General features: G+C 42.8%; 1 protein-coding gene across 1 annotated transcript in view; it reads left to right on the top strand.

The window, feature by feature from the left end:
• The first annotated feature begins 14,227 nt into the window (after nt 1-14,227).
• Nucleotides 14,228-26,151, top strand: part of slc25a48 (solute carrier family 25 member 48) — a 46,742-nt gene continuing 34,818 nt past the window's right edge. Inside the window, exon 1 of the mRNA XM_031897980.1 lies at nt 14,228-14,977. Coding sequence (XP_031753840.1) covers nt 14,800-14,977 — 178 coding nt within the window. The 5' untranslated portion in view covers nt 14,228-14,799. The remainder of the gene's footprint in view (nt 14,978-26,151) is intronic.

Genomic DNA, 26,151 nt, shown 5'->3' with positions numbered 1-26,151 from the left:
TTCTGTTGTAAAACTGGCGAGGAAATAGCTGCCTTTCTAGCATTGCCAGTTCCACTAAAAGGTATCCTTTTTATTAAGTGGGTAATCTAGCACCAAACAAAGTAGACTGGGAATTCATTATAGTCTTACTGCTGCATGTGAAAATAGCAATAGCCATCTCATGGAAATCCGGCAATCCCCCAACAAAAGAACTGTTCTGATCTAGTAAAGAATAACTTCATTGTATGAATACTAACCTGCCATCATATCTGTAAATGATAGCTAAATACCTGGGCTAATCATCCTTCAGAATTCACTTGTTAATTCATAACACAAGTCCTGTAATTGCTCCACTTTCTTTGGTTTTGTAACACAATGTTTGTCCATCTGTGGGCTTAAATAGCCAAAAAGTGTTTTTTATAATTAGCAACATATATTAACATCATTTTCAGTTTAAATAGCTGCCAATCATTCAAATGTTGTGGGCGGAAAATGTGCAACCAAGTGCTGGAATGCTGGATATATTAGACACTTGTTTTGGAGAAGAATTTACTGGAAAGGTCCAAACCACTAAGCAAATAACTAAACATTAATTAGTTCATCACATGCAATTCATTTTCCTTCATCTGGTTTAAGCTTTTAATCTCTTAAATACTTAACTAATGCTGACATAAAACTTTGGTAAAAAAAAAGAACTATGTATGTTAGTTATTGGATATATTTCATGTTATAAAAGTTTTCTGTTAATTTGCAGCAGATTGCATTGAGTTCAGTATGTTGATTCTTTTCTTGTGTTGATATGAGATTTCTATATTTTCCTCATTCACACTGCTTGGGAGCTTCCGAATCTGTTTGGAAATGTGGTGAAATATGAATATTGTTGTGCATGAAAGTCATTTTGTCTGAACTGGCAACCATTGTGAGAATAAGTTAATATCTAGATGGTAGAAAGGAGAGGCTGGAGAAAAGTATAAATTAGAAGCTAGGTGGAACCTCACAGTGAGTTTGACAGGGCCAGAACTAGGGGTAGGCAGAAGAGGCAGCTGCCTAGGGGCGCAACGATTGAGGGGCACCAGGCTGGAGCCTCTCCTGCCTACCCCTAGTGCTACTTTGTCATTGCCTCCGCCGCTTGTCATTAGCGACGGAGGCAATGACCGATCTAATCGCCGGAGTTGGCCGACCGGGTTGCCTAGGGCGCCCGGTCGGCTTGGCCCGCCCCTGGAGTTTGATGCCATATTCCTGGTATACCCCTGGCAAAAACGCAAACTGCAGTTTGGCACTAGATTGCATTTAAACCATATTTACACCTTCTCTCCATCAAGTTTTTTTCTCTCAAACTGCAGCTTTGTGTCTTTCTGGTGATATACAGTAAATTTACCAATTAGGGTCGACCTATTTCTTTCTTGTAAATTAGCCATTCATACTTTCACGTACTTTTTTCTTTTACTTTTATCTTTTATTCAAAAAAAAATTTCTTTTTGTTGTTCTGTCTTAAAGTCTTGTTTCTCTTCTTACCAGCAAAACAATATTTTATTCTTTAATGCCATGCTGTGTTTAGTGAGATTACTATATTTACCATTTTTCTATTTAGTGGACAGCTGGTATTGACTGGCTACAAATACCAGGGAGTGTAAGCTCATTTAAGAGGTAGAGTACAACATAGGGCATGTAGTTACTTTTCTCATTATGACTGAATAAATAAGACTGTGACATTTCGGTGAATAAATGAAGACAATAAAACTAATTTATCTTGATTGAGCCATCCATCTCTGAAACATTGACGTCACTATTTTTCAGGTGCATATAAATCATCATGATGCTACCCAGCTGTTTTGTTTCAGCAACAGTAGGACCGGAAAGCTTATTCCATTTATCTTGCTATGCGGTATTAATAAATCTGACACATTAATTCAGATATAATTGATTTCAGAGTTTAACACAATATATATATATAGGCAGGGCCGCCATCAGGGGGGCACAGGGGGGACCCGGGCCCGGGGGTTTTTAGCTTTAAAGGGGGCCCGGCCGTGCTAGAGTTTTCTTAGCTCGGGCCCCCTTTAATCAAGCCCGGCCCTGCTTCCTCTGTTTGTGGTGGTGTCCTGGAGGTTGCGCCCGGGCATACTGACATCACATGCACGGGGCGCAACCTTATAAAAGCGCAGAAGTAGCGGGGAGCCGCGGCACATAGCGGAGGACACCACCAGAGCCAGAGGAAGCAGGAGGCAGCTGGGGGGAGGGAAGCTGAAGGATGCTTTGGGGGGCCCGGGGGAAGCTGAAGGATGCTTGGGGGGGCCCCGGGGTAGCTGAAGGATGCTTGGGGGGGCCCGGGGGAAGCTGAAGGATGCTTGGGGGGGCCCCGGGGGAAGCTGAAGGATGCTTTGGGGGGCCCCGGGGGAAGCTGAAGGATGCTTCGGGGGGGCCCGGGGGAAGCTGAAGGATGCTTCGGGGGGGCCCGGGGGAAGCTGAAGGATGCTTGGGGGGGCCCTGGGGGAAGCTGAAGGATGCAGCCCTGGGAATGCAGAGCAAAACACTCCATTTGTTCTCTTTGATGTTTGTTTAAAGGCACTATTAAATACATGCATTCCACCACATTTTGTGGTATTTATGGCAAATATATGAGTAGTTGGGTGAGGCCCCCTAGGTTGGCAAATGTTGCGCCTCTTGATGACTTTAGTGAATTTGGAGAATTATCCCCTAAAATGGTCTTTAGAGAAAACATTAATCTTTACGCTGGTTGGGAGACACAGACCCAGGATCTGCCAGTTTTACAGAGCTGCCAGCAAAGATACACTTTATTTGACTGGGGCCCCCATAAAAAGGTAACATTTGGGGACCTTTGTGGCCCATCATAAAATACAACATTTTTGTTTCCGGTACTGACAGGCTCCTTAGAGTTTTGCCCCTCTGCCCCAGGTACATGCCCTGCTCTCATGTACCAACCTTAACATGTAATGGGATTACAGTTACAAGACTACAATAGCAATACTTTCTCCTTTTACAGAATAACATTTATAATACCCCAGCTGTGGGAAGGGGGGGCAACAGGGTACAATTGAATACTACAATGTTTAATTGCTCCTGCTTACAGTTACCCAGAAATACAGCCCTATAGCCTTGTTGCCACTTACTCATTTTAGGTTTGGGGCTGATTATTTACCTCCCTGCCCTGCAGCTGGGGGGGGGCATTTATCAACACTGGGCAAATGTACACCAGGGCATTAATCCATGATGACCAATCAAATATTTGCTTTTATAATTCTACCTTTAACTGGCTGAGAAAAGCTAGTCACTGATTGAGCCCAAGTGTATTTTTTCCTTTCTGCCCCCAATGATTTCCAACAGTCACTTTCACATACGATGGACACAGGGCCTGATTTACTATTTCTTGCTTTTGGAGGGATTATATTTAAATCAATGGTTCTTAAATTATGGCAATGCTCCCTTAAAGGAATCTTTAAAGCTAACTGCTGATTGGTTGCATTGAGGCATCTATGTTAGTAAAGGAGCCCTTGTGCCTATTTAATGTTCTTGTAATCCTGGCTTGAGTGTCAGTTATTGTAAGATTTGGGGTAAGGATTAGGGGGGCTTATAAAAGGACCTGTCGCCGCCGTACGAGGAGCCGAATAAGAAGCAGGAGCCGCAAGAAGAGACGGAGCCGGAGCTCTCGCCCGCAGTCAGCGCATCCCGCTGGCCTGGATAGTTTAATGATTGTTCTGCATTTCCGTAATGCGGGACATTCATTGAACAATCCGGGACAGCGGGACGCGCTGTAAAAACCGGGCAAAAAGCGGGACAGTTGGGGGGTATGGATTGGCTACTGTAGGCAAACTTCCAGCATGGTATAAACTGAGGCCCAGTACCTGCTGGAAGTGCACATTTAGGGTAAAATAGCCAGATCTCTTTCTTTCTCTGTATTTTACAGAAAATATTAAGAGCTAAATGTATTATCCCTAAAGCTAACTTTTTATTCTCTTCTCTATACAGATTGCTATAGTGTGCAACCTTACGTGCGATTTGAGAGATTTGAGCAATTTTTTTTCTTCAGTGATTTTTTGGATTTTTTCTGGTTTCTCCTTTTTAACATCTTTATCTGAACAACTGTTGATTGGAGAACCAGCACCATCTGAGGAAGACCCCTTGGGGTACCCCGGCCTTGTGCCGGCTCCTTAGGGGGCTTCCTCAAATTTTAAAATGGCAACCATCAAAGACCTTTTAAGAGGTAATTACAGCAAATCTGTCCTAGACAAATTGAGGGGGGTGCCAATATGTTAGGTTGCTTATCCCTTTCCCAGGCCTGCTCGCCTCATCTTCAAAATTGCACCAGCCCATTTCTACAGGTCAGGCTGTCACCAGCTTCCCAGCATCCCCTGTCCCTTAGTCACATTTGGTGCCTGTGCAGAACGTTTCTGAAGAGATCCATACTGTACATGTCTCAAGCCTGAAGAGCTGCAGGGAATGCTGGGAAGATCACAGCTCACCCTAAAAACATCTGTTGTATGGTGCATAGTCAGCCTGTGGTAACAGGTAAATTATTACAGCCGTACCAAATTGGCACCCCCAATGACTCAAGCTTTCTGTACCCTTTATTCTCCTTTCTCAAAAGCATTAATACAGATGGGAGAATATAGATATGGGAATACTTGTGTCTATTAGCCCTGTAGCATTCATGTCACAGTCTTGCAACTTCTCCTATTGCTCTTCCTAATATAATGCCCATTTGTCTGCCTTTAGGTTGCATCAGAAGGAGGCCAACTCTTCCGGTAATGTATCTGTTTCCTCTGTAATTCCACAAAAGAGAAATTGTAAAATATACACTTTCATCTAAACTGTGTTTCCCTTTCACTGTTCTATATACCTTCTCCTTATCCACCTCTGTCTGTGCAGCATCCTACTTCTCTCATGGTTTCCATTCATACATTTAGGTGGGAGCTGCCATAGCATTTGCCTATGCAAATAGAGCATTCTGCTCCGTGTGTGTCAGACAGGGCCCTTGTCACTAGGGAGGTGGCAGAAGGAGAGAGGCGCTATACAGATGTGTGCTATACAGATCCTCAACCTCTTTCTGTCACTATTATCCTCAAATCCAGACTGACCTTGAGCAGAATTTACATCCATTTAGTATTGTGTCCATAATGCTCTTTTCTTTCACTTACAGGCCCTGGAGGAGTTCATGGCAGAAGAAACCAATGTTGATGCCATGGTCTCCTATTATGGTAAAATCCTATATTAATCATCAGTTTGCTTTATTCAGTCTCTTTGTACATCCATTGTTCAATAAAGGCTGAAAATGAGACTGCAGTTCTTTCTTGTGGGATGAAGATTTGTCTCTTGTCCATTGTTAGTCCAAATCTACAGATCTGTAAATAAACTGCTCCTGTTCCTGCACCGCTACCTGGTACTTCGGATTGGGTGTGTCCGTACTCTGAACATAACAACAGCTGCTGCATGAAAGAGCAACAAGGAGGCCATGACCAAAATGGTGGCCAGTATGATGAGGACTATGACCCAGACATCCAGGATATGCTTGGGAAGTTCCACTGGCGAGGGTGTGCTACAGTCACTCATGTTGGTTTCCAATCCACAGAGCTGTTCCTGTAATGAGAAAATCCCATAAGAGGAGGCAGTTACATTATAATATAGAATTGCCCCCCACCCAGTAATAATCATAATTTATTTCTATGTAGAAAGTACCATAAGAAACACTGTGTCACTACTATTAGTGAGACATCATTCCATTCATTCTGCTGTGTGTGACGTGGGGAAAACACTTACATATCTGCAAGCTGGCTAGATACCCTGTGCCAAGCTGACTCCATTTACACTTGGCGAGAGTTCTTTGCTTTATTAACCCAACCCTAGCGAATTATCTGCACTGACAAGCGCTTATAGGTATGGGTCACTTCATGTTCTCAACTAGTTTCGTATTTCTTATTAGAGTTTATATATCAGCATATAAATCACGGAGCACTCATATGGGGACTCTGATAAGAAATGTGAATCTGCTTGAGAATACAAAGCATGGGCGTCCACAGAAGGGGGCAAGAGGGGGCACTTGCCCCCCCCTGGAAAAGTAGCAAAAAAAACCTTACTTTCTGCACTGTCTCCTCAAGCCCGTTTTTGCTGTGCTCCGATTGGATCTTTCTTCTTGTGGATTCTCCAATCAGAGCACAGCTTCCTTGACAGACAGTAAAATTGACCAATCAGAGCACAGATGCACACAGGGATCGGGAGATTTTGCAAACTGGAAACAAATGAAGACTGAAAAGAAGAATCTGCAGCTGTAACTTTACCTGAGAACCAACTCTCAACTTTTGCTGCAGATTTCATCCCACAGGCACTATACACAGGTACTATACACAGGCACTATACACAGGTACTATACACAGGTACTATACACAGGCACTATACACAGGTACTATACCCAGGTACTATACCCAGGCACTATACCCAGGCACTATACCCAGGCACTATACCCAGGCACTATACCCAGGCACTATACCCAGGCACTATACCCAGGTACTATACCCAGGTACTATACCCAGGTACTATACCCAGGCACTATACCCAGGCACTATACCCAGGTACTATACCCAGGCACTATACCCAGGCACTATACCCAGGCACTATACGCAGGCACTATACCCAGGCACTATACCCAGGCACTATACCCAGGCACTATACGCAGGCACTATACCCAGGCACTATACCCAGGCACTATACGCAGGCACTATACGCAGGCACTATACCCAGGCACTATACGCAGGCACTATACCCAGGCACTATACCCAGGCACTATACCCAGGCACTATACGCAGGCACTATACGCAGGCACTATACCCAGGCACTATACCCAGGCACTATACGCAGGCACTATACGCAGGCACTATACCCAGGCACTATACGCAGGCACTATACCCAGGCACTATACCCAGGCACTATACCCAGGCACTATACGCAGGCACTATACGCAGGTACTATACGCAGGTACTATACCCAGGCACTATACACAGGCACTATACACAGGTACTATACCCAGGTACTATACCCAGGTACTATACCCAGGCACTATACGCAGGCACTATAAACAGGTACTATACCCAGGTACTATACACAGGCACTATACACAGGTACTATACCCAGGTACTATACACAGGCACTATAAACAGGTACTATACCCAGGTACTATACACAGGCACTATACACAGGTACTATACCCAGGTACTATACCCAGGTACTATACACAGGCACTATACACAGGTACTATACCCAGGTACTATACACAGGCCTCTGTTCTGCCTCTATACAGATTTCAAATGGGGGCCAAAAATATTGCTCTGTGAGGCTACAATTTTATTATTATTATAATTTTGTATTACTTATTTTTCCAAGTAGGCCCCTTAACTATTCATATTCCCATCTCTTGTTTAAACCACTACCTGGTTGCTAGGGTAAATAAGACCCTAGCAACCAGATAGCTGCTGAAATACCAAATGGAGAGCTGCTGAACAAAAAGCTAAATAACTGAAAAACCATTAAAAATAAAAGTGAATTTGAATGCGAACTAGCCCTGATCACAAACACAAATGTTTGCAGATCCCCTCACAGAAATGCGCGTATAAATACTTTAACATACTAAACATTTTAGGGTAAAAACAAAAAAGCCCCCCCCGCACTTTTGTACAGTATCCCTGGGAGTCAGTGGGAACGGCAAGAGGTAGTTGGGAGGTTAACTTTTTACGCCAGCAGCGAATCCACTAAGTGTCACATTAGCTGTAGGTCAGTCTGTGTATGGGCCATCTTTAGCCTCCCCTAGTATCATCCTGCAAAAAAAAAATATATATGTAGGGACCCCAAAGAATTGGGCCCCTCCAGGACTAGTTCCCCTTTAGACAGGCACCATGAGGGTGGCCTTATGAGATTTGGACACCTAAAGGTGGTCCTAGGTGTTTATGTGTGAAAAGGGAGTTTCCCTGCAAGTTAACAGTAACCACTAGATGTCGCTGTGCTAAAAGTATAAAAAGGGCTGACACCCATTTTGTGCAGGTCTTCGTCCTGGGACTGCTTCTTGTAAAGAAGCGTATAACAGGCTTGTGTTCTAGTACAGGAGGTACTGTAACAGGTCACTCTAGGAGTGACAGGCAGGCTAGAGAGAACGGGCAGCGATAGCCCCAACAGGAGAGAGAGGGGTTAAGACCCCCCAGCACTCATGGCTGGAGTTAAGGGCCTGTAGTGTGTAGTAAGGGGAGCCAAGTCAGCACCTGGGAGTGTTCCCAGTGAAGGGGCCCTACGCGTGGACCGGGGTGAGTTCCTAGGTGGAAGCATCCGGCGGGAGTACCGGGGGTAGCCCAAAGAGAGAGTGTGACTTGAGCCGTCTGTGTGACATCCTCTGAAGTGTTCTGCCTGCATCAATAAACAAGTTCATCTGGTTCACCATTTTAACCAGTGTCTTGGTGGTTCATATACTGAGGATCCTCAACTGCCTGGTAAGCAGCTACCCCAAGGGAGGGGCAAGGTACCGGGAGTTGCTGGGAGTCCGGGTCCAAGGAGGACCTCATAGAGTTTTCCCAGGGAGGAGACATATAGTTCTACCTATACCTACCCTGGGTGGAGGCACGCCATTTATATCAAACCTGTCCCCCACAAATAAGCGGGGGCTCAGGGCTCCTGTAGCGCCACACGCAGGTGATTGCGTGTTAAAAGTACAACCGTAGCCAAAATAGGGTTACATTTTGGAGGCACTGCTGAGATGAGAGCAGGAATCATTAAGCAGAAAGGGCCCTAAGGGAACTGAGGCCTTGTGTGAGTGCTACACCCTTCCTTCCATCCGTGTTAAAGTTTGGGCCACCCTGATCCATATCCAAGAGGGATTTTGGCGCGAGAGGAGTGAGGAAAGGCTCCTAGCCAATCAGGTTGCAGGGCTGTTGGCGCCAAAGGGACAGGGAAGGCACGCAAGAGGAAGCGTGTGAGAGAGGGGTGTAACCAGCGTTTGTATCGGTGCCACCCAATTGCGTGGTGCGACCGACTGGATCAGCGAGAAAGTGCGCCAAGAGGCCTGGGCGTGACCAAAGGAGTGACGTTGCGGTAGCCATTTTGGAGCAGAGTGAGTCAGCGCGAGAGAAAGCGTGTGCACAGTTACTGGTAGCTTTTGCCAGCAAAGATGACGGCTGCATCAGAGAGCAGGGAGATCCTGTGTTGGCCAGAGGAGGATGCCCGGCCGCAAGGAGATCCAGGAGGGTTCGTCAGTCGGAGTGTGGACTGACCAGAGTGCCCAACCTGTTGGTTGGAGGTATCCCAGGGTACCGATTACCTTGGGACATGGACTCCCTTAAGGAGAGTTGGAGACTTTGATTTTCCAGTTCAATAAGTTTTAAATTTGGTTAAGGGCAACAAGTGTCCTTTCAAATTTTTCTTGTGTGGGACTTACACAAAGATTGAAGGGGTTGAAGGGAAATGTTTATTGTGTTTAACATTGTTTCCAGGTAACCCATTGTATCCTTGACAGACCTCAGGAGAGGCTGTTGAAGCGTGATGTAAAAGTACTGTGTAAAGTATTTGAGTGTGTATGAGATGTCAGCCAGGAGGTGACAGAGTTTCAGCCGGGGGAGAATGTAGGGACCCCAAAGAATTGGGCCCCTCCAGGACTAGTTCCCCTTTAGACAGGCACCATGAGGGTGGCCTTATGAGATTTGGACACCTAAAGGTGGTCCTAGGTGTTTATGTGTGAAAAGGGAGTTTCCCTGCAAGTTAACAGTAACCACTAGATGTCGCTGTGCTAAAAGTATAAAAAGGGCTGACACCCATTTTGTGCAGGTCTTCGTCCTGGGACTGCTTCTTGTAAAGAAGCGTATAACAGGCTTGTGTTCTAGTACAGGAGGTACTGTAACAGGTCACTCTAGGAGTGACAGGCAGGCTAGAGAGAACGGGCAGCGATAGCCCCAACAGGAGAGAGAGGGGTTAAGACCCCCCAGCACTCATGGCTGGAGTTAAGGGCCTGTAGTGTGTAGTAAGGGGAGCCAAGTCAGCACCTGGGAGTGTTCCCAGTGAAGGGGCCCTACGCGTGGACCGGGGTGAGTTCCTAGGTGGAAGCATCCGGCGGGAGTACCGGGGGTAGCCCAAAGAGAGAGTGTGACTTGAGCCGTCTGTGTGACATCCTCTGAAGTGTTCTGCCTGCATCAATAAACAAGTTCATCTGGTTCACCATTTTAACCAGTGTCTTGGTGGTTCATATACTGAGGATCCTCAACTGCCTGGTAAGCAGCTACCCCAAGGGAGGGGCAAGGTACCGGGAGTTGCTGGGAGTCCGGGTCCAAGGAGGACCTCATAGAGTTTTCCCAGGGAGGAGACATATAGTTCTACCTATACCTACCCTGGGTGGAGGCACGCCATTTATATCAAACCTGTCCCCCACAAATAAGCGGGGGCTCAGGGCTCCTGTAGCGCCACACGCAGGTGATTGCGTGTTAAAAGTACAACCGTAGCCAAAATAGGGTTACATATATTTATATATATATATATATATATATATATATATATATATATATTTGTCTGTTGCAGGATGATACTAGCTTACTTGCCCCCCCTTGGAAAATTTTCTGCGGACGCCCATGATACAAAGTTACCTATACCTATAAGTGCTTGTAGGTGCACTTGACTCTTATGCTGATATTTATTCATATGGTACAGGGTATATATTTATATGTGGACATACAATATATATATACTGTATATATGAAAGTTTATGCACAGAAATACACAGGTTATTATGAACAGCAGAGGTCTTTATGTCCTAATATACTGGTCTCAGTTTATGATAATCATTTGTTTCAAATCTTATCCTAATTGTTTGTGAGGCTGGGCCACCCACCCACTACTTTGGGCCACCAAAGAACTAGTGTTAATAAAGAAACTTGTATTGTTCCTTTTGTTTCCCTTTACGTTCAGTGCTGCCATTACTGTTCAGGAAACCAGCATTGGTTTTGCCTCAAAATGACGTAACAGAGACTCTGAAGGTATTTGTGAAACAATTAAGCTCTTTGGAGGCCCAAGAAGAACTGTAATTTAATAAACCATTTGTAATCGTGGAAAATGGGCTGAAATTCGATAAAATACGAGGTATATGGGTAGTGGATATGTGCAAAAATAAAGCTGGCTGCTGTTGGGGGAAAACTTCCCATGAAGTCACCGGGAACTAAAGAAGTTATACTCTTGTAATACTGACTCTGAAACTATTCATTGCAAAGATCTCACAGATTCTTTTCCATTTTAAAGAGTGACACAGGGGTGAAGGCAAACGGAGTATATCGATATATGAACCTAAAGTGGTTTATAGTTGTTTAAACTAATGGGTAACAATTACAAGAACTTACAGGACTGCACTACTGATACTCATTTGTAATGACTTACCATTTAAGTTGCCCATTTACTGCCTATAGGTTAGACCATTTAGCCCTCTGAATGAATGCAGAATGCTGTGGTTTTGTTCTTTAAGCAGCTAGGCATCATTATGAATCAGATGAGCAGATGAGCATGGCACACACAGGCAGCATAGGGCAGGCAGAGTATGGCACACACAGGCAGCATAGGGCAGGCAGAGTATGGCACACACAGGCAGCATATGGCAGGTATAATATTGCACACACAGGCAGCATAGGGCAGGCAGAGTATGGCACACACAGGCAGTGAAGGGCAGGCAGAGTATGGCACACACAGCAGCATAGGGCAGGCAGAGTATGGCACACACAGGCAGTACTCTGCCTGCCCTATGCTGCCTGTGTGTGCCATACTCTGCCTGCCCTTCACTGCCTGTGGGAGGTGAACCTGGCAGGGGTTTGTTCTGGGAGTTTGTTAGCAGTTGGAAATAGCCATTAAATGGTCCCTAAGGTGTGTAATTATGTGCTGGGGGTTGATGTGCTATCCACAAGGAAGGAGGAGGCATATGGATTTAAAGGTGTGTCTTAATATGACATAATAGAATTCTTTCACAAATGAATGATGGTTGATATCCCCGTAGTGAGCACCAAGCATTTGGGTTTTTGCTGTGTTGCCACCATTAATGTGGGCATGGTCTTAAAAGCTCTTGTAATAACATGGGTGTGGTTTGAAGTGGGTGCAGTTTAAAAAAAGGGGAGTGGTCAAAACTGGCTTCCATTGGTGTCCCTCCACTATGTATACTAGAGAAATTCTGGCCCTCTGCACCACAGAAGTTGGACAGCACTGACTTTTAACATCAGCTGCTTATATTGCACAGCCAAAATTTAGGTACTGCTCGTGTTCATGGGGGCCCCATATAAACAACTTGTACAGGGCCCCAAAGTTTCTGATGGCAGCCCTGTATATAGGTATGTGTGTGTTTAAATGATTAAAGTGATTGCCTATGTGCAAACATTACCTGAAAAGAAGGCAGGCCAAGGACAGAACAGGTGTTTAGTGCATGATGTGCCTGTTTGAAGGGATAAGGCAGCGGGTAGAAGATTTGCCATGAAACATGTTCTACTTATAGGTATGGGATCCCTTAACTGGTAAACCCAAAAAACTCCAAATGATGGGAAGGCCATCTCACATAGAGTCCATTTTAAGAAGGTAATTCTAATTTTTAAAAATGATTTCCTTTTTCTCTGTAATAATAAAACAGTACCTGTACTTGATCCCAACTAAGATATAATTACCCCTTATTGGGGCAGAACAGCCCTATTGGGTTTATTTAATGGTTAAATGATTCCCCTTTCTCTGTAATAATAAAAAAGTACCTGTACTTGATCCCAACTAAGATATAAATAATCCTTATTGGATGCAAAACAGTCCTATTGGGTTTGATTAATTTTTTATTGATTTTTTAGTAGACTTAAGGTATGGAGATCCAAATTACGTAAAGACACCTTATCCATAATACCCTTGGTCCCGAGCATTCTGGATAATGGGTTCTATATCTGTATTACTAATTTTTCTATTTTTCAGACCCTCTCCTATTCATATACCAATCTCTCATTCAAACCACTCCCTGGTTTCTAAGGTACTTTGGACCCTAGCAACCAGCTAACTGCTGAAACTCCAAACTGGAAAGCTGCCTATCAAAAACTGAGATAATTGAAAAAGTACGAGGGTTCTATCTAGTATTGTACAATGTTGCCATTTTCTCTTTCATCTGTCATTTGCACAGAGTTACCACAGTTTATCAAGATATGATTGTTTCTTTTGCCTTGCTTTTATTGTGATATGTTCATGTTCCAGGCTAGACAGACTTCAGACAAGCAACATTACTGTTTTGGAAGCATTTACTCCCTTTGTCAAGCCATAACATCAATTCTGCCTCTGGCTATTTTATTTCACCTACTAGGCAGGACAAGAAGATAAAGAGTTAAACAACATGCAACAGACCCCACCTATAAGAAGGAGTTACCTCTAATGTTCAGTAGTGTTTTTTGTCCTTTATGGTAGGCAAGTGGAATATATATCCTTTTTTATTGTTATCTGGAGACTTTCCAGGTCCATAGGGGACTTAAGGACCATAGGGATTGACTACTCAAGGGGTAAAATATCCAGGGGATAGAACTGTGTCCTTACATTGTGGTTGCCGCATTGTACATTGCAGCCCAGGGTGCAGCTAAGAGCCTAGGTTGCAGCCTTCATACTGGGTTAGGCTGTAAGGAAGCATAGAGATTCGGTGGTTGGTTGAAACTGCTGTGTAGGTGTTACACTTAAGTGCATTTGTTTTTTCTTCCAGATGTCTACTCCTCCCCTGAAAGAGCCTTCTGCTGTAAAAAGTTCATAACATAAATCTCTGACATAAATCTAAACATTTACTAGACAATCTAGATATTGTTTCCAAAAATGCCTTCTAAACTATAGCTTTTCAGCCCAGGCACTTATTTGGCTCGGAGCAGTCCCTGTCAGGTTCTAAGGGTATGTGTCTGCCCCAGGATACCTCTAGGAAGAGTAGTTTTTTTTTTCTGAGCCAAAAGATCACCCAGAACAGACTCTTCCTCTAAGAAAGATAGGATGAAACAATAAAAGGATCCCTTTCGTTCTTCCAAGAAGATTTCCAGTCTTAGATTCAATAAGAGAGTGAAAGACAATAAGAGTGAGAGATTATCCACCCAGAAAAAGAAGTTGTCATTTTGATGCCAGACGTCTTCTCCTTGTTTTAGCTTTGTAACAGTGCAAAATTTTTATCAAAATGTTTGTCTAAACTTTATATTTTCGATATTTTTCATGATTGTTCCCCTTTAACTTAATTTTCTTCAGGAAGAATTTGATAAAGGGCTGGATTTCGGCTCTTTCTGCTCAACTGGATAGATCTCTTCCTGCATCTGCTAAGGGCCATCTCTAGGATTTGTCCTAAGGTTCTTCATCCTCTTCCCCCGTGGGATCTTCTTTTAGTCTTGAGAGAACTCTGTGTATCTCCATATGAGCCTATTTAAGATTGCCCCATCAAATGTCTGTCTTTTAAGACATCTTCCTAGTGGCTATCATGTCAGCCAGGAGGATTGGAGAAGGTGCTATAATCTAAAAAGCCTTATATTTAATTTCTACCAGACTGAGTGGTATTAATAACCCTGCTCTTTTTCAGACCTAAGGTTGCTACAGCTGCTAATATTAATCAGGACATTGTGCTGCTAAATATTAATCAAGAGGCTCAGCTCGGGATAGCCAACTTCTTCTGCTAGAAGTGGGCAGAGCATTAAAGATCTACCTTTTCCTTCAGAAAAGGATGACAATCTCTTCATCAGATTTGCTGGGAAGAAGAAAGGTCTGAAAGCTTCTAAACCTATTTCCCACTGGATCAGAGAAGCTATACAGGTGGCCTATAGTAAAGATGATATTATGCCAGATAAGGCTCATACAACTCGGAAAGTATTGACTTCCTTGGCCGAGGTTGCAGGAGTTTCCATGGAGAATATTTATCGGATGGAAACATGGAGTAATCCAAACACTTCTGTCAAACATTACAGCGTAGACATCTTAGCCTCCCAGGAAGCCTCCTTTGGCAGTAGTAATTTTGGTGAGTATCAATTTACTAATTTTATATATCATTTTAATCTACTAATTTTACCTAACATTGACACCATTATTTCCTATGGACCAATACCCATTACTGAATATTGCACAAAAGGGAAAATCATCAAATGAATTATAATAGTAAATATCAGACTAGGATCCTCAGTTATGCCCTTTATTTGTACAATCACAGTAGTTCATGCTCAGTATTAATTATTATTCTTGCTCCTATTCCTTTGTTTATCTTTGTTCAGTTATATTACTAAGCAGTTTAATGTTTATATTGTACTATTACATGAGATAAATGTCAAAAGATTAAGTTAATTGAGGAAATGTCAGTAAGTGAATGACTCACTGATTTCCGTGCACAAAATTGAATCAAAACTCTCTATAGATTTGGGGAAAAACCCTTTTTCAGCTTTCCTAGATCTCTGTTAGGAAATGTGTGGCAAAACCCCAAGTGTAGAGTTCCTGGCATTTTGTAAGGAAAAGAATTGTTCCTTGCGTCATTCCAATAGAATTTGATACAAAGGCTGTAAAATGATGCAGTGGAACTATGTTAGTAAGGGAGAGCTATGCAGGAGCAACAAAAGGCTTAGTCAGGCATTAGTCTATGTTTTCCAGGAATATCGTCTGTTTCAGACCCCTGGGGAACAAAACTATCACTTGGTACTCCCTGCAGTGAACTGTGCTTAGCCCCTTCCTCCCTTATTCACAAAGCTATCTCCCATAGCCTCCATGTAAATCAAATGATTCACATTTTTAAAAAAAACTGATTTCCTTTTTCTCTGTAATAATAAAACAGTACCTGTACTTGATCCCAACTAAGATATAATTACCCCTTACTGGGGGCACAACAGCCCTATTGGGTTTATTTAATGGTTAAATGATTTCCTTTTTCTCTGTTATAATAAAACAGTACCTCTACTTGATCCCAACTAAGATATAATTACCCCTTCTTGGGGGCAGAACAGCCCTATTGGGTTTATTTAATGGTTAAATTATTCCCTTTTCTCTGTAATAATAAAACAGTACCTGTACTTGATCCCAACTAAGATATAATTACCCCTTATTGGGGGCAGAACAGTCCTATTGGGTTTATTTAATGGTTAAATGATTCCCTTTTCTCTATAATAATAAAACAGTACCTGTACTTGATCCCAACTAAGATATAATTACCCCTTACTGGGGGCACAACAGCCCTATTGGGTTTATTTAATGGTTAAATGATTTCCTTTTTCTCTGTAATAATAAAACAGTACCTGTACTTGATCCCAACTAAGATATAATTACCCCTTACTGGGGGCACAACAGCCCTATTGGGTTTATTTAATGGTTAAATGATTTCCTTTTTCTCTGTAATAATAAAACAGTACCTGTACTTGATCCCAACTAAGATATAATTACCCCTTATTGGGGGCAGAACAGCCCTATTGGGTTTATTTAATGGTTAAATGATTTCCTTTTCTCTGTAATAATAAAACAGTACCTGTACTTGATCCCAACTAAGATATAATTACCCCTTATTGGGGGCAGAACAGCCCTATTGGGTTTATTTAATGGTTAAATGATTCCCTTTTCTCTGTAATAATAAAACAGTACCTTGTACTTGATCCCAACTAAGATATAATTACCCCTTATTGGAGGAAAAACAATCTGATTGGGTTTAATTAATGTTACAAAATTGATGTTCCAAACATTCGGAATAACTAGCAATGAGTAAATTTGTTCTCCTTGATTCTTGGTGAAATCAGAGGATACTTTTGCAAAAATGCTGCAAAAAAATTATTTAATATAAATAATTTATATCTGTGAAAAAGTTGGCCCAAAAAAAAAAAACACCTGTAGACTCCAGTGTATTCTGCACAGAAAAAGGTCACTGTGGAAAAAGTTGAAGCAAAATGAAAGTTGTGGCAAAAAAGTCACCATTTAAAACTCCCCAAGACTCCAATGTACTTTACATGGAAAATGTAACCATTGAAAAAAGTTGCAGTGAAAAAACACTCATTGACACCAATGATGTGCTCTCTAGTCACAGCTTCTTAACACTTTTGGATTTCCTACTGGCTTGACCATTCATTATAGAAACTCCAGGTCTGTTTAGATGACTTCAGATGGCAGTGGTTGAAAGGGAGTCTCTTAAAGGTTTAAAGAAGAACTAAAAGCTAAATGAATATAGGTAGAAATGCTGTATTTTATATACTACACATTCTGTGTCAGCATAGAGAGTTGGCAGCCCTATGACAATAATGTTTTTGGATTTCAAGGTTGTGCATCGTGCTCACCATCTTGAATCTTAGGCCATCTTTTGAGTGTCAATGACACTACACGTGCTCAGTGCGCTCTGGGCAGCTGTGGAGAATCTAAGCTTTAGGGGTCATCGGGAATCATCAAGCAGAAAAATATGTTTGTCTGTCATACAGGAAGCTAGCTGATTATATTATTAATTATAATGCAAATTGCCATTAAATAGATAGATCTGCCATTAGATGTGAATCTGAATCGATTGCTAATTAGCCTTGTATCCCATTTGGTATATATAATATATTTATAGACTACAGTTATAGACAACAGCACAGAGCATGTGCGCAGGATTGGACTGGGGTGTGTGGGGCCCACTGGGGTTGCCACCCAGGGGCCCCGACACCCCTATGGGCCCCCGCCACCCACACCTCCCCTGCCCATCCCCCCGGAGCATGCATACCTCATCTCGGGGAAGGGAGGTCAGTGGGGGAGCATCGGCAGGGATTGGGTCAGGGTTGGCAGGGCCCACAAGGGCTGGGGCCCACCAAGTTTTTTCCCGGTGTCCCACTGGCCTTGTCCAACCCTGCCTGTGCAGTGAATCAGCAGAAAAGAAGATGGGGGGCTACTGGGGCATCTTTGGGGCACAAATCTTCCCTGCTAAAGGGTTGTAGTTGCCTTGGGCTGGTACAGAAACCCCAAAACATAAGGTGTAGCAATGTTAGCCTACTTCTTTAACTTCAAGCTTTAGTTCTCCAGAGGCCAGAGCTGCATTTTCTGGCACTAATGCCTTCCGTCCCTGAATATTATTTTCAAAACCTCGTTACCTTATCCTGCATGAGTACTCCCAAATAGCTGTTGTGTGTGGGTGAGTGATCCGGCCAGACATGTGACCGAATTCCGGCACATCGCGCCTTTCATTTACAAACCAAACCTAGCTTTGGCATTGCCATGTTTAATGAGATACTGCAAGCAAACACTGCTCTATGTTCTCATAGTTGTACTTACAGGTTCATTTGAACTCGGCGGCTGTCAAACCAACGTCAGGCATCTGAAATGCTATTTCTTTCTACTCAAGAGAGCAATGATTTGGTGTGACTAGAATGTGCTACGGCACGTGACTGCATAGCTGTATTCATTCTTCCTTAATTAGGCTCTCTGAGCTGCAAGGGACTCACAGCAGCAATAAGGCCTTGGCCCTGTTGGCACTATTCCCTGTTATTGCTGTTCCTAAGCTCAGCATTCAGAGAACTAAAGGGCATTGTCTGGGAGACACCTGTTCAGTGTCAAGTGTTATTTTATGGAAAGTTCAATACTCTGTAGTACATGCATGCCAGGTATTAGCACATGATCCGGAGGCATGTTTTCCCTGAATGCATATTTTCTCTGTAGTTAGAAAAAAAAGGTAACTGGAGTGAAACACAGAGGGCTATTTTCTCCCCACCTATAAAAATAATGATCTTCCATGATAAGAATAGAAGTGTAACACAATTTTGGATTCTACTTTTAGCTCTGCCTTATACAGGATTATTGGTCAATTCAGTGGTATAACTATAGGGGACCCCATGGTTGGGGGGGCGTCTATAACTGAAATCCCCCCTCCCCGGTGGGGAGAATGCAATGGTATGGGTTGAAGTGCTAGGAGTAGGTGTAGAGGTAGGTGGGAGGGGTACACACAGAGTTTTAGGCAATGGAAAAAGGGCAGATAAGACCCACCTTAGTGATAAATAGTGAACCCCATCTATCTCTTGAGGACCAATAAGAACCAAGGATGATCCATATCCTACATGCCCCTCATGCCCAGGCCTGTATTTAGGGCATTTGCAGAAGTGACACCAAGCATACAGGTGCATGGGACGTCACTTCCTCTACTTCCGCCAGAAGTGACATCATATACGCTCACAAACGCCCCCAGTTCTGCCACCGAATTTGTCCAGGGTGCATCTGGCAATGGCTGAGGAGAGTTTTTATTTTTTTAAAAATAAAAATTATCGATTATATAGGCACAGGGGTGCCCTTCCTAAAGCTGCCACCCTCAGTATAGGCCCTCGGGTGCCTATATACCGTATATACTCGAGTATAAGCCGATGTACCTAATTTTACCTAAGAAAACTGGAAAAACTTGGGTATAAGCCTAGGGTGGGAAATGCAGCAGATACTGCTAAGTTTCAATAATCAAAAAAATACCAATAAAATTACATTAAATGAGGCATCAGTGGGGTATATGTTTTTAAATATTTATTTTAAAAAAAAACAGTAAACTAGCTCTGTAAGTGGAGAAGAGGGTCAACAAAAACAATATGGTATCAACAATGATACTATAAGAGTACTACCCCCTTAGCTCAGTCAAATCCTTCAAACATACAGTATATAGTTTATTAGTTTATATAGAATATAAAATGCAATGTCTAGTGAAGAATGGGACAGGTAAGGATGGTTGATGAAGATGAATTTCAGCACATATTGGGTGCTGAAAAATTAGGCTTATACTCGAGTATATACAGTATATATGGCCCTGCTCACACCTGTACATCTCCAGGCACATTCTCTAACTACTTTGGTGCCAGACAAGCTGTTCGGTTTCCGCAATAGGGAGAGGGAGAACAAAAGGGAACATTCTCAAGAACCTACTTAGGAAAGCAAGTTTTTTTTTTTAACATTAGAAAAGAAGGTTCCTCTCTGAGAAAGAGAATGAGTGGACAGAAAGAACTGGATGCTCTTGGGGACACTGAAGATCTTGTAACAATACAAACAAAACACCAGCGAAGCAAAGCAGTTGCATTTAGGGTGACCCATATGTAGTTACCCCACATACATCTGGAAAGGACATACAAGGCAGTAAAAAAAAAGTTTTGGTCCCCGAGGTGAGTGGTCTTTATAATTAGCATTTAACTTTATTTATTAACCCTGCCCTCATTCAGAATTAGGGACAGTGTATATTATAACACACACACATTTTCTGTTGTGAATCTGCCTGCCCCACTCCAATCCCAGTTATAAATGGGTCACACAGATGCAAATGCTGTTTTGGTTGCATGTTAATATCCAGCATTGTATTAGAATGGATTTTTTAACTTTTGTAAATAGCTAAAGTGGCTATTTATCATTTATCAAAACAGGGTGATGGCACCATCTAGTGGTCAAACCAGACTATTCCTGGTTTCTAAATCCAGTTGCTTTTTTATGTTTAAGGTGGGACATATAGCCATTGTCTCTGTATCACATTATAACATCTCATAAAAACGGTTATTTATGACCTCTATAGCAGTATGCACAGTGCAAAAAAACAAGACAATGCACCCAGGGTCAGATTAGGCCGGCCTGCTCCTACCGCTCCCCATCTGCGTCCCCCACCGGCTTGCTCCCACCACTCCCCAGTTGCGGCCCCCCCACTGGCCCGCTCCTCCCTATCTGCCAATCTGGAATTGTGGGGGGGGGGGTGCAGTAAGCTGTGGCCTGGGGTGGGGGCCCCTGGCAACCTGTTCCAACAATTTATGCATCTGTCTAGCCTTCTGGTGTTGCTGAATTAGCTCAGGTCTGTGTTCTTCAGTGGCATAAATAAGGCCCCGCAGACCCTGCAATGCGGGGGGGGGGGGGGGGGTATGACTTGTTCTAACTGAGGTTCGATCAGTCTAAGTAATTTTTATTGAGCACTTGGAAGTGTCACTTGTTCTAACAAGTTCAGTCAGACTAAATATTCATTAAGCGCTTAGGAGAATCACTTCTTCTAACTGAAGTTCAATCTAAATAGTTTCCATTCTGTGCCTAGTAGCGTCACTTGTTTTGACATTTAATCAAAATAGTTTTCATTAGGTGCTTCACTTCTTCTCACTGACAGTTCAGAGTAAAATATTATTCAGCTGTGTCACTCATTCCTGCTGACAGTTCAGTCCAAATAGTTTATTATTCAGCATTCAGCAATTACTTGCATGGCTTTTTTTATTACGCGCGTGCCTTTTTTGACGGGACAGGACCTGTTTGAGGCAAATTTTTTGTAGCCCGTATTTTCATAGCAGTATCGTTTAAAAAAATCATCGCCCAATGGCAAAATGTGGAATTTTGCAGTGAATCTATGCCTGGTGAAACAATTTGCTCATCACTAGCGCACATAAAAGAAAACTAAAAGCTGCTCAGCAAGAACAAGCGAAACAATTAGCCAAGATCGGTACTATGTTCTATATATACTATACTAAGACCAATCTGTCTCAACCAACCTTCAGATCCGGAAGCTTCTACCTCACAAGAAAATGTTATAGAAATAATATGTGAAGGTGACTGCGGCTCTGAAATAGTTCAGCAGACAATCCAGGATTCGGCCAAGATTCAGCCTTTTCCAGCAGGATTCATCCCAATCCATGCCTCTGCATGAACCAAATTCAAATCCTTAAAATCATGTGACTTGATGATAAAATCATGTGACTAGATGATAATATGAAAATAAAAATTATTTCAGGCAACCCTTGAAGGACCATTTCCAAAAGATTTGAAAACAGATCTTTTAGCAGAAACTATTTTATCCAAACAAAACCAGGACAGGAAATAGAATGGTTATGGCTCTGTTATCCCCCTTATATAATGGCATGTATTGTGATCTATGTTGGCTGTATTCAGGGGAGGAGCACTCTGATCCTTTCCCACTAAATGCTTGGCCTGATGGCTGCTTGCACGACTGGCAGGGATTGAGTGAAAACATAAAGGTGCATGAACAAGTACATCACACTTACGTGCCTCGTGCACAGTACATGGAAACAATAAAACATTGCATTCTTGCACTTATCACTTGTCTTTTGGATGTAGAAGGAACACTAGCGCCATGTCAACTTTCTTTCCGGGGTCATTGGGAGAATATTCGAGAAAGAGGAGAGCAGAGTGCCAATTTTTTAAATATAATTGATCTCCTATCCCATTATGACCCTTTACTTTTCCAATGAAAATGGCAAAACTAAATACTTAAGCCCAGCATCCAAAATGAAATGATCTTTCTGTTAAGTGATTAATCAGCAGTCTTTTTATTCCATCATCTTCATCACACAACTGCAGACATATCAAAATAGAATCAGCCATAGTGAAGAGCAAATCTTTCCCATCTTGCTTCACCAAAAAATTTGCGAAACGTGGCTACCATGCAACTTTTTTGATGCACGCAAATTTTTTTTGCTGCATCTGCAACTTTTTTGCTGTGACTGCAACTTTTTGACACAACTGCAATCTATTTGACACAACCTCACTCTGCAAAATTATTCCACAGAAATTGTTTCACACATTTTGCTAAAAAAATCCGCCAAAGACGAAATATGGAATTTCGCTGCAAATCCATGCCTGGGGAAACATTTTGCTCATCATTAATCAGTAATGTTTGGTTGTAAGATTTTTGAATTGAAATTTAAATAAACAAGATAATGGAAAGTTTAAAATAAAATAAGTTTTTTTTGAGGTAACAGACTATAGTGCAGAGAGCTTTGAAAATAAGGTCATAAGAATTCTAAATGATATGGGTATAGATCTCAAATCTGTAGAGGTCAGGGTTATGATGGGGCTGCCAACATGAGTGGAAGGTAATGATGAGTGAACCTGTCCCATTTTGCTTCAGTGAAAAATTAGCAAAACTTTCCCCTGTTTCTCTGTCTGCGACATCATCCAGCCTGGCTACAGACTGGGGAGAAACCCGATTGGCTGGATGCCCCAGTGCACTGTTGGGAGAGAAAGGCGTGCCTAGGTTTGGAGCCGAAAATGAGGGGCGGGCCCAGCAGTTTATAAAGGGAGCCCCTGTTGTTTTGCCAGCTTTTGGAAAAGAGAACCAGAGTGAGTAGCCAGTGCCAATTGTTGTGAGTTCAGACTGCAAAAAGTCTGCTGGGCTGCTGGTGATTACAGAGTCCTCTGTGGAATCTCCGTGTGTGTCCCCTGGAGAGAGCAGGTATTGCTCACTTGCCTGCTACGTGGGAGCAGCCACCTTTCCAAAGGGGAAGGTACTCTGGGGCAGGCAGCGCTACCTGGGGGGACTTGAGCTCTTGGCGAAGGGTTGGGTCTATCCAGATCCAAGTTGGGACTGGGCACCGACAGAGACTGTGCCAGGAGTGGAGAGACTGCACGGGTTCCTCAGGGCAGGATAATCAGTTATCCATAAAGTTGTTTTACATTCTATTTCAACGGTTATATAAAGTTATCCTTGCTGCAAAGTGTGAGCTAATTATTTTTCCTAATGGAAATCTCCTTGAGTTGTGCTCTCAATGTCCACTAGGTGGCGGGACTGCGCTAAAATCCCAGTTCCCAGTATCTTTCACATTGCTAAGAGAACTAACTAAAAATCTCCTTTATATGTAAGTATACAGTCCAAAGAAGTGAGTGTGCCAAGAAAGGGTTACATTTTTTTGACATGCACAACTTTTTATTGTCATGTGGCAAATTTTTTCTGTGGCAAATTTTTTCCGTGGCAACTTTTTGCACCCGTCCGCTAAAAAATCCGCCAATGACGAAATGCAGAGATTCGCCACAAATCCATGCCTGATGAAAAATGTTGCTCATCACTAATTGCTATAAAATACCATTTTCAAATGTGGCACTTAGAAGAGAAAGGGCAAGTGAGAGGTTTTGGAAAACATGAACTTAGTTTCTAGAGTACTGCAGAGTTCAGAAGCTGATCTTCACAGAGCCGCTACACTTCTTGAACAGGCATTTCTCTGCCAGCTAAAATACACTGGGTAAAAACTGCCCTATGTGCCATTATCCTTAATTAGCTTGTACAGTAAAGGAGATATAGATATATACACACAGTATGCACTTGTACATTGACTTCTATGAACAATAACTCCAGATCCTAAATACATTATACAGTAAGGGGCAGAAGTAGTGGCACCCAAAATACATTGAATACATTGATAAGCAGTGGGAACTTCAGCCACAAATACATTAAAAACAATGAGGGGCAATGATTTCTGACACCCCAGACCTCCTTACACTTCCAAAAAGCTGGTTTCTCATGGACTGGAGAAGATTTCAGCATACCTCCCAACTGTCCCTATTTTCATTGGAGAGTCCTGATTTTAACAGCTCAGCCGGCAGTCCCAGATTATTACTGAAAAGTCCCTTATTTCCCTTTGATCTCCTGCACTGAACAAACAGATACAAAGTTTCTCAAACTTAATTAGATAAGAAGAGGACCAGAATACTAAATAGTCAACACCTGCACTTAAGGTGGCCATACACGCACCGATAATATCGTACGAAACCTCGTTTCGTACGATATTCGGTGCGTGTATGGTATGTCAGCGAGTCGACCGATATCGCAGGAACCTGCTGATATCGGCCGACTCGCCGATCGGACCAGTTGGAAAATTTTGATCGGGCGCCATAGAAGGCGCCTGATCAAAATCTCCCTTCAGAGCTGAATCGGCAGAAGGAGGTAGAAATCCTATTGTTTCTACCTCCTTACCTGCCGATTCAGCCCTGAATGGTGTGTGGCACATCTGACGATGTTTCGTGCGACCGATGGTCGCACGAAACATCGTCAGATCGCCACGTGTATGGCCACCTTTAGGTACAATTGTAACTAGTAAGATAAACACTTCCCTTGGGGAACTGAGATTTTCAGCTACACACCAATATTACAGCTAAAAAAATACATAATTTGTTGGTTCAAGGATAACAATTTAAATGGCACAATGATTATTTACTTTAGTTTCTCACTTTTCCCACTAGGTGGCACACAATTTAAACATATACAGTGGCTTGCAAAAGTATTCAGCCCCCTTGAACTTTTCCACATTTTCTCACATTACAGCCACAAACATGAATCAATTTTATTGGAATTCCACGTGAAAGACCAATACAAAGTGGTGTACACGTGAGAAGTGGAACGAAAATCATACATGATTCCAAACATTTTTTACAACTAAATAACTGCAAAGTGGGGTGTGCGTAATTATTCAGCCCCCTGAGTCAATACTTTGTAGAACCCCCTTTTGCTGCAACTGAAATCCTTGCCCATTCTTCTTTGCAAAACAGCTCCAGCTCAGTCAGATTAGATGGACAGCGTTTGTGAACAGCAGTTTTCAGATCTTGCCACAGATTCTCGATTAGATTTAGATCTGGACTTTGACTGGGCCATTCTAACACATGGATATGTTTTGTTTTAAACCATTCCATTGTTGCCCTGGCTTTATGTTTAGGGTCGTTGTCCTGCTGAAAGGTGAACCTCCGCCCCAGTCTCAAGTCTTTTGCAGACTCCAAGAGGTTTTCTTCCAAGATTGCCCTGTATTTGGCTCCATCCATCTTCCCATCAACTCTGAGCAGCTTCCCTGTCCCTGCTGAAGAGAAGCACCCCCAGAGCATGATGCTTCCACCACCATATTTGACAGTGGGGATGGTGTGTTCAGAGTGATGTGCAGTGTTAGTTTTCCGCCACACATGGCGTTTTGCATTTTGGCCAAAAAGTTCAATTTTGGTCTCATCTGACCAGAGCACCTTCTTCCACATGTTTGCTGTGTCCCCCACATGGCTTGTGGCAAACTGCAAACGGGACTTCTTATGGTTTTCTGTTAACAATGGCTTTCTTTTTGCCACTCTTCCGTAAAGGCCAACTTTGTGCAGTGCACGACTAATAGTTGTCCTATGGACAGATTCCCCCACCTGAGCTGTAGATCTCTGCAGCTCCCCCAGAGTCACCATGGGCCTCTTGGCTGCATTTCTGATCAGCGCTCTCCTTGTTCGGCCTGTGAGTTTAGGTGGACGGCCTTGTCTTGGTAGGTTTACAGTTGTGCCATACTCCTTCCATTTCTGAATGATCGGTGGAACAGTGCTCCGTGGGATGTTCAAGGCTTTGGAAATCTTTTTGTAGCCTAAGCCTGCTTTAAATTTCTCAATAACTTTATCACTGACCTGTCTGGTGTGTTCTTTGGACTTCATGGTGTTGTTGCTCCCAATATTCTCTTAGGCTGATGC

The sequence above is a fragment of the Xenopus tropicalis genome, chromosome 3, assembly GCF_000004195.4.
Source record: "Xenopus tropicalis strain Nigerian chromosome 3, UCB_Xtro_10.0, whole genome shotgun sequence".
Taxonomy (NCBI): domain Eukaryota; kingdom Metazoa; phylum Chordata; class Amphibia; order Anura; family Pipidae; genus Xenopus; species Xenopus tropicalis.
The sequence above is the reverse complement of the archived record's forward strand: the minus strand, read 5'-3'. Positions and strand labels throughout refer to the sequence as shown.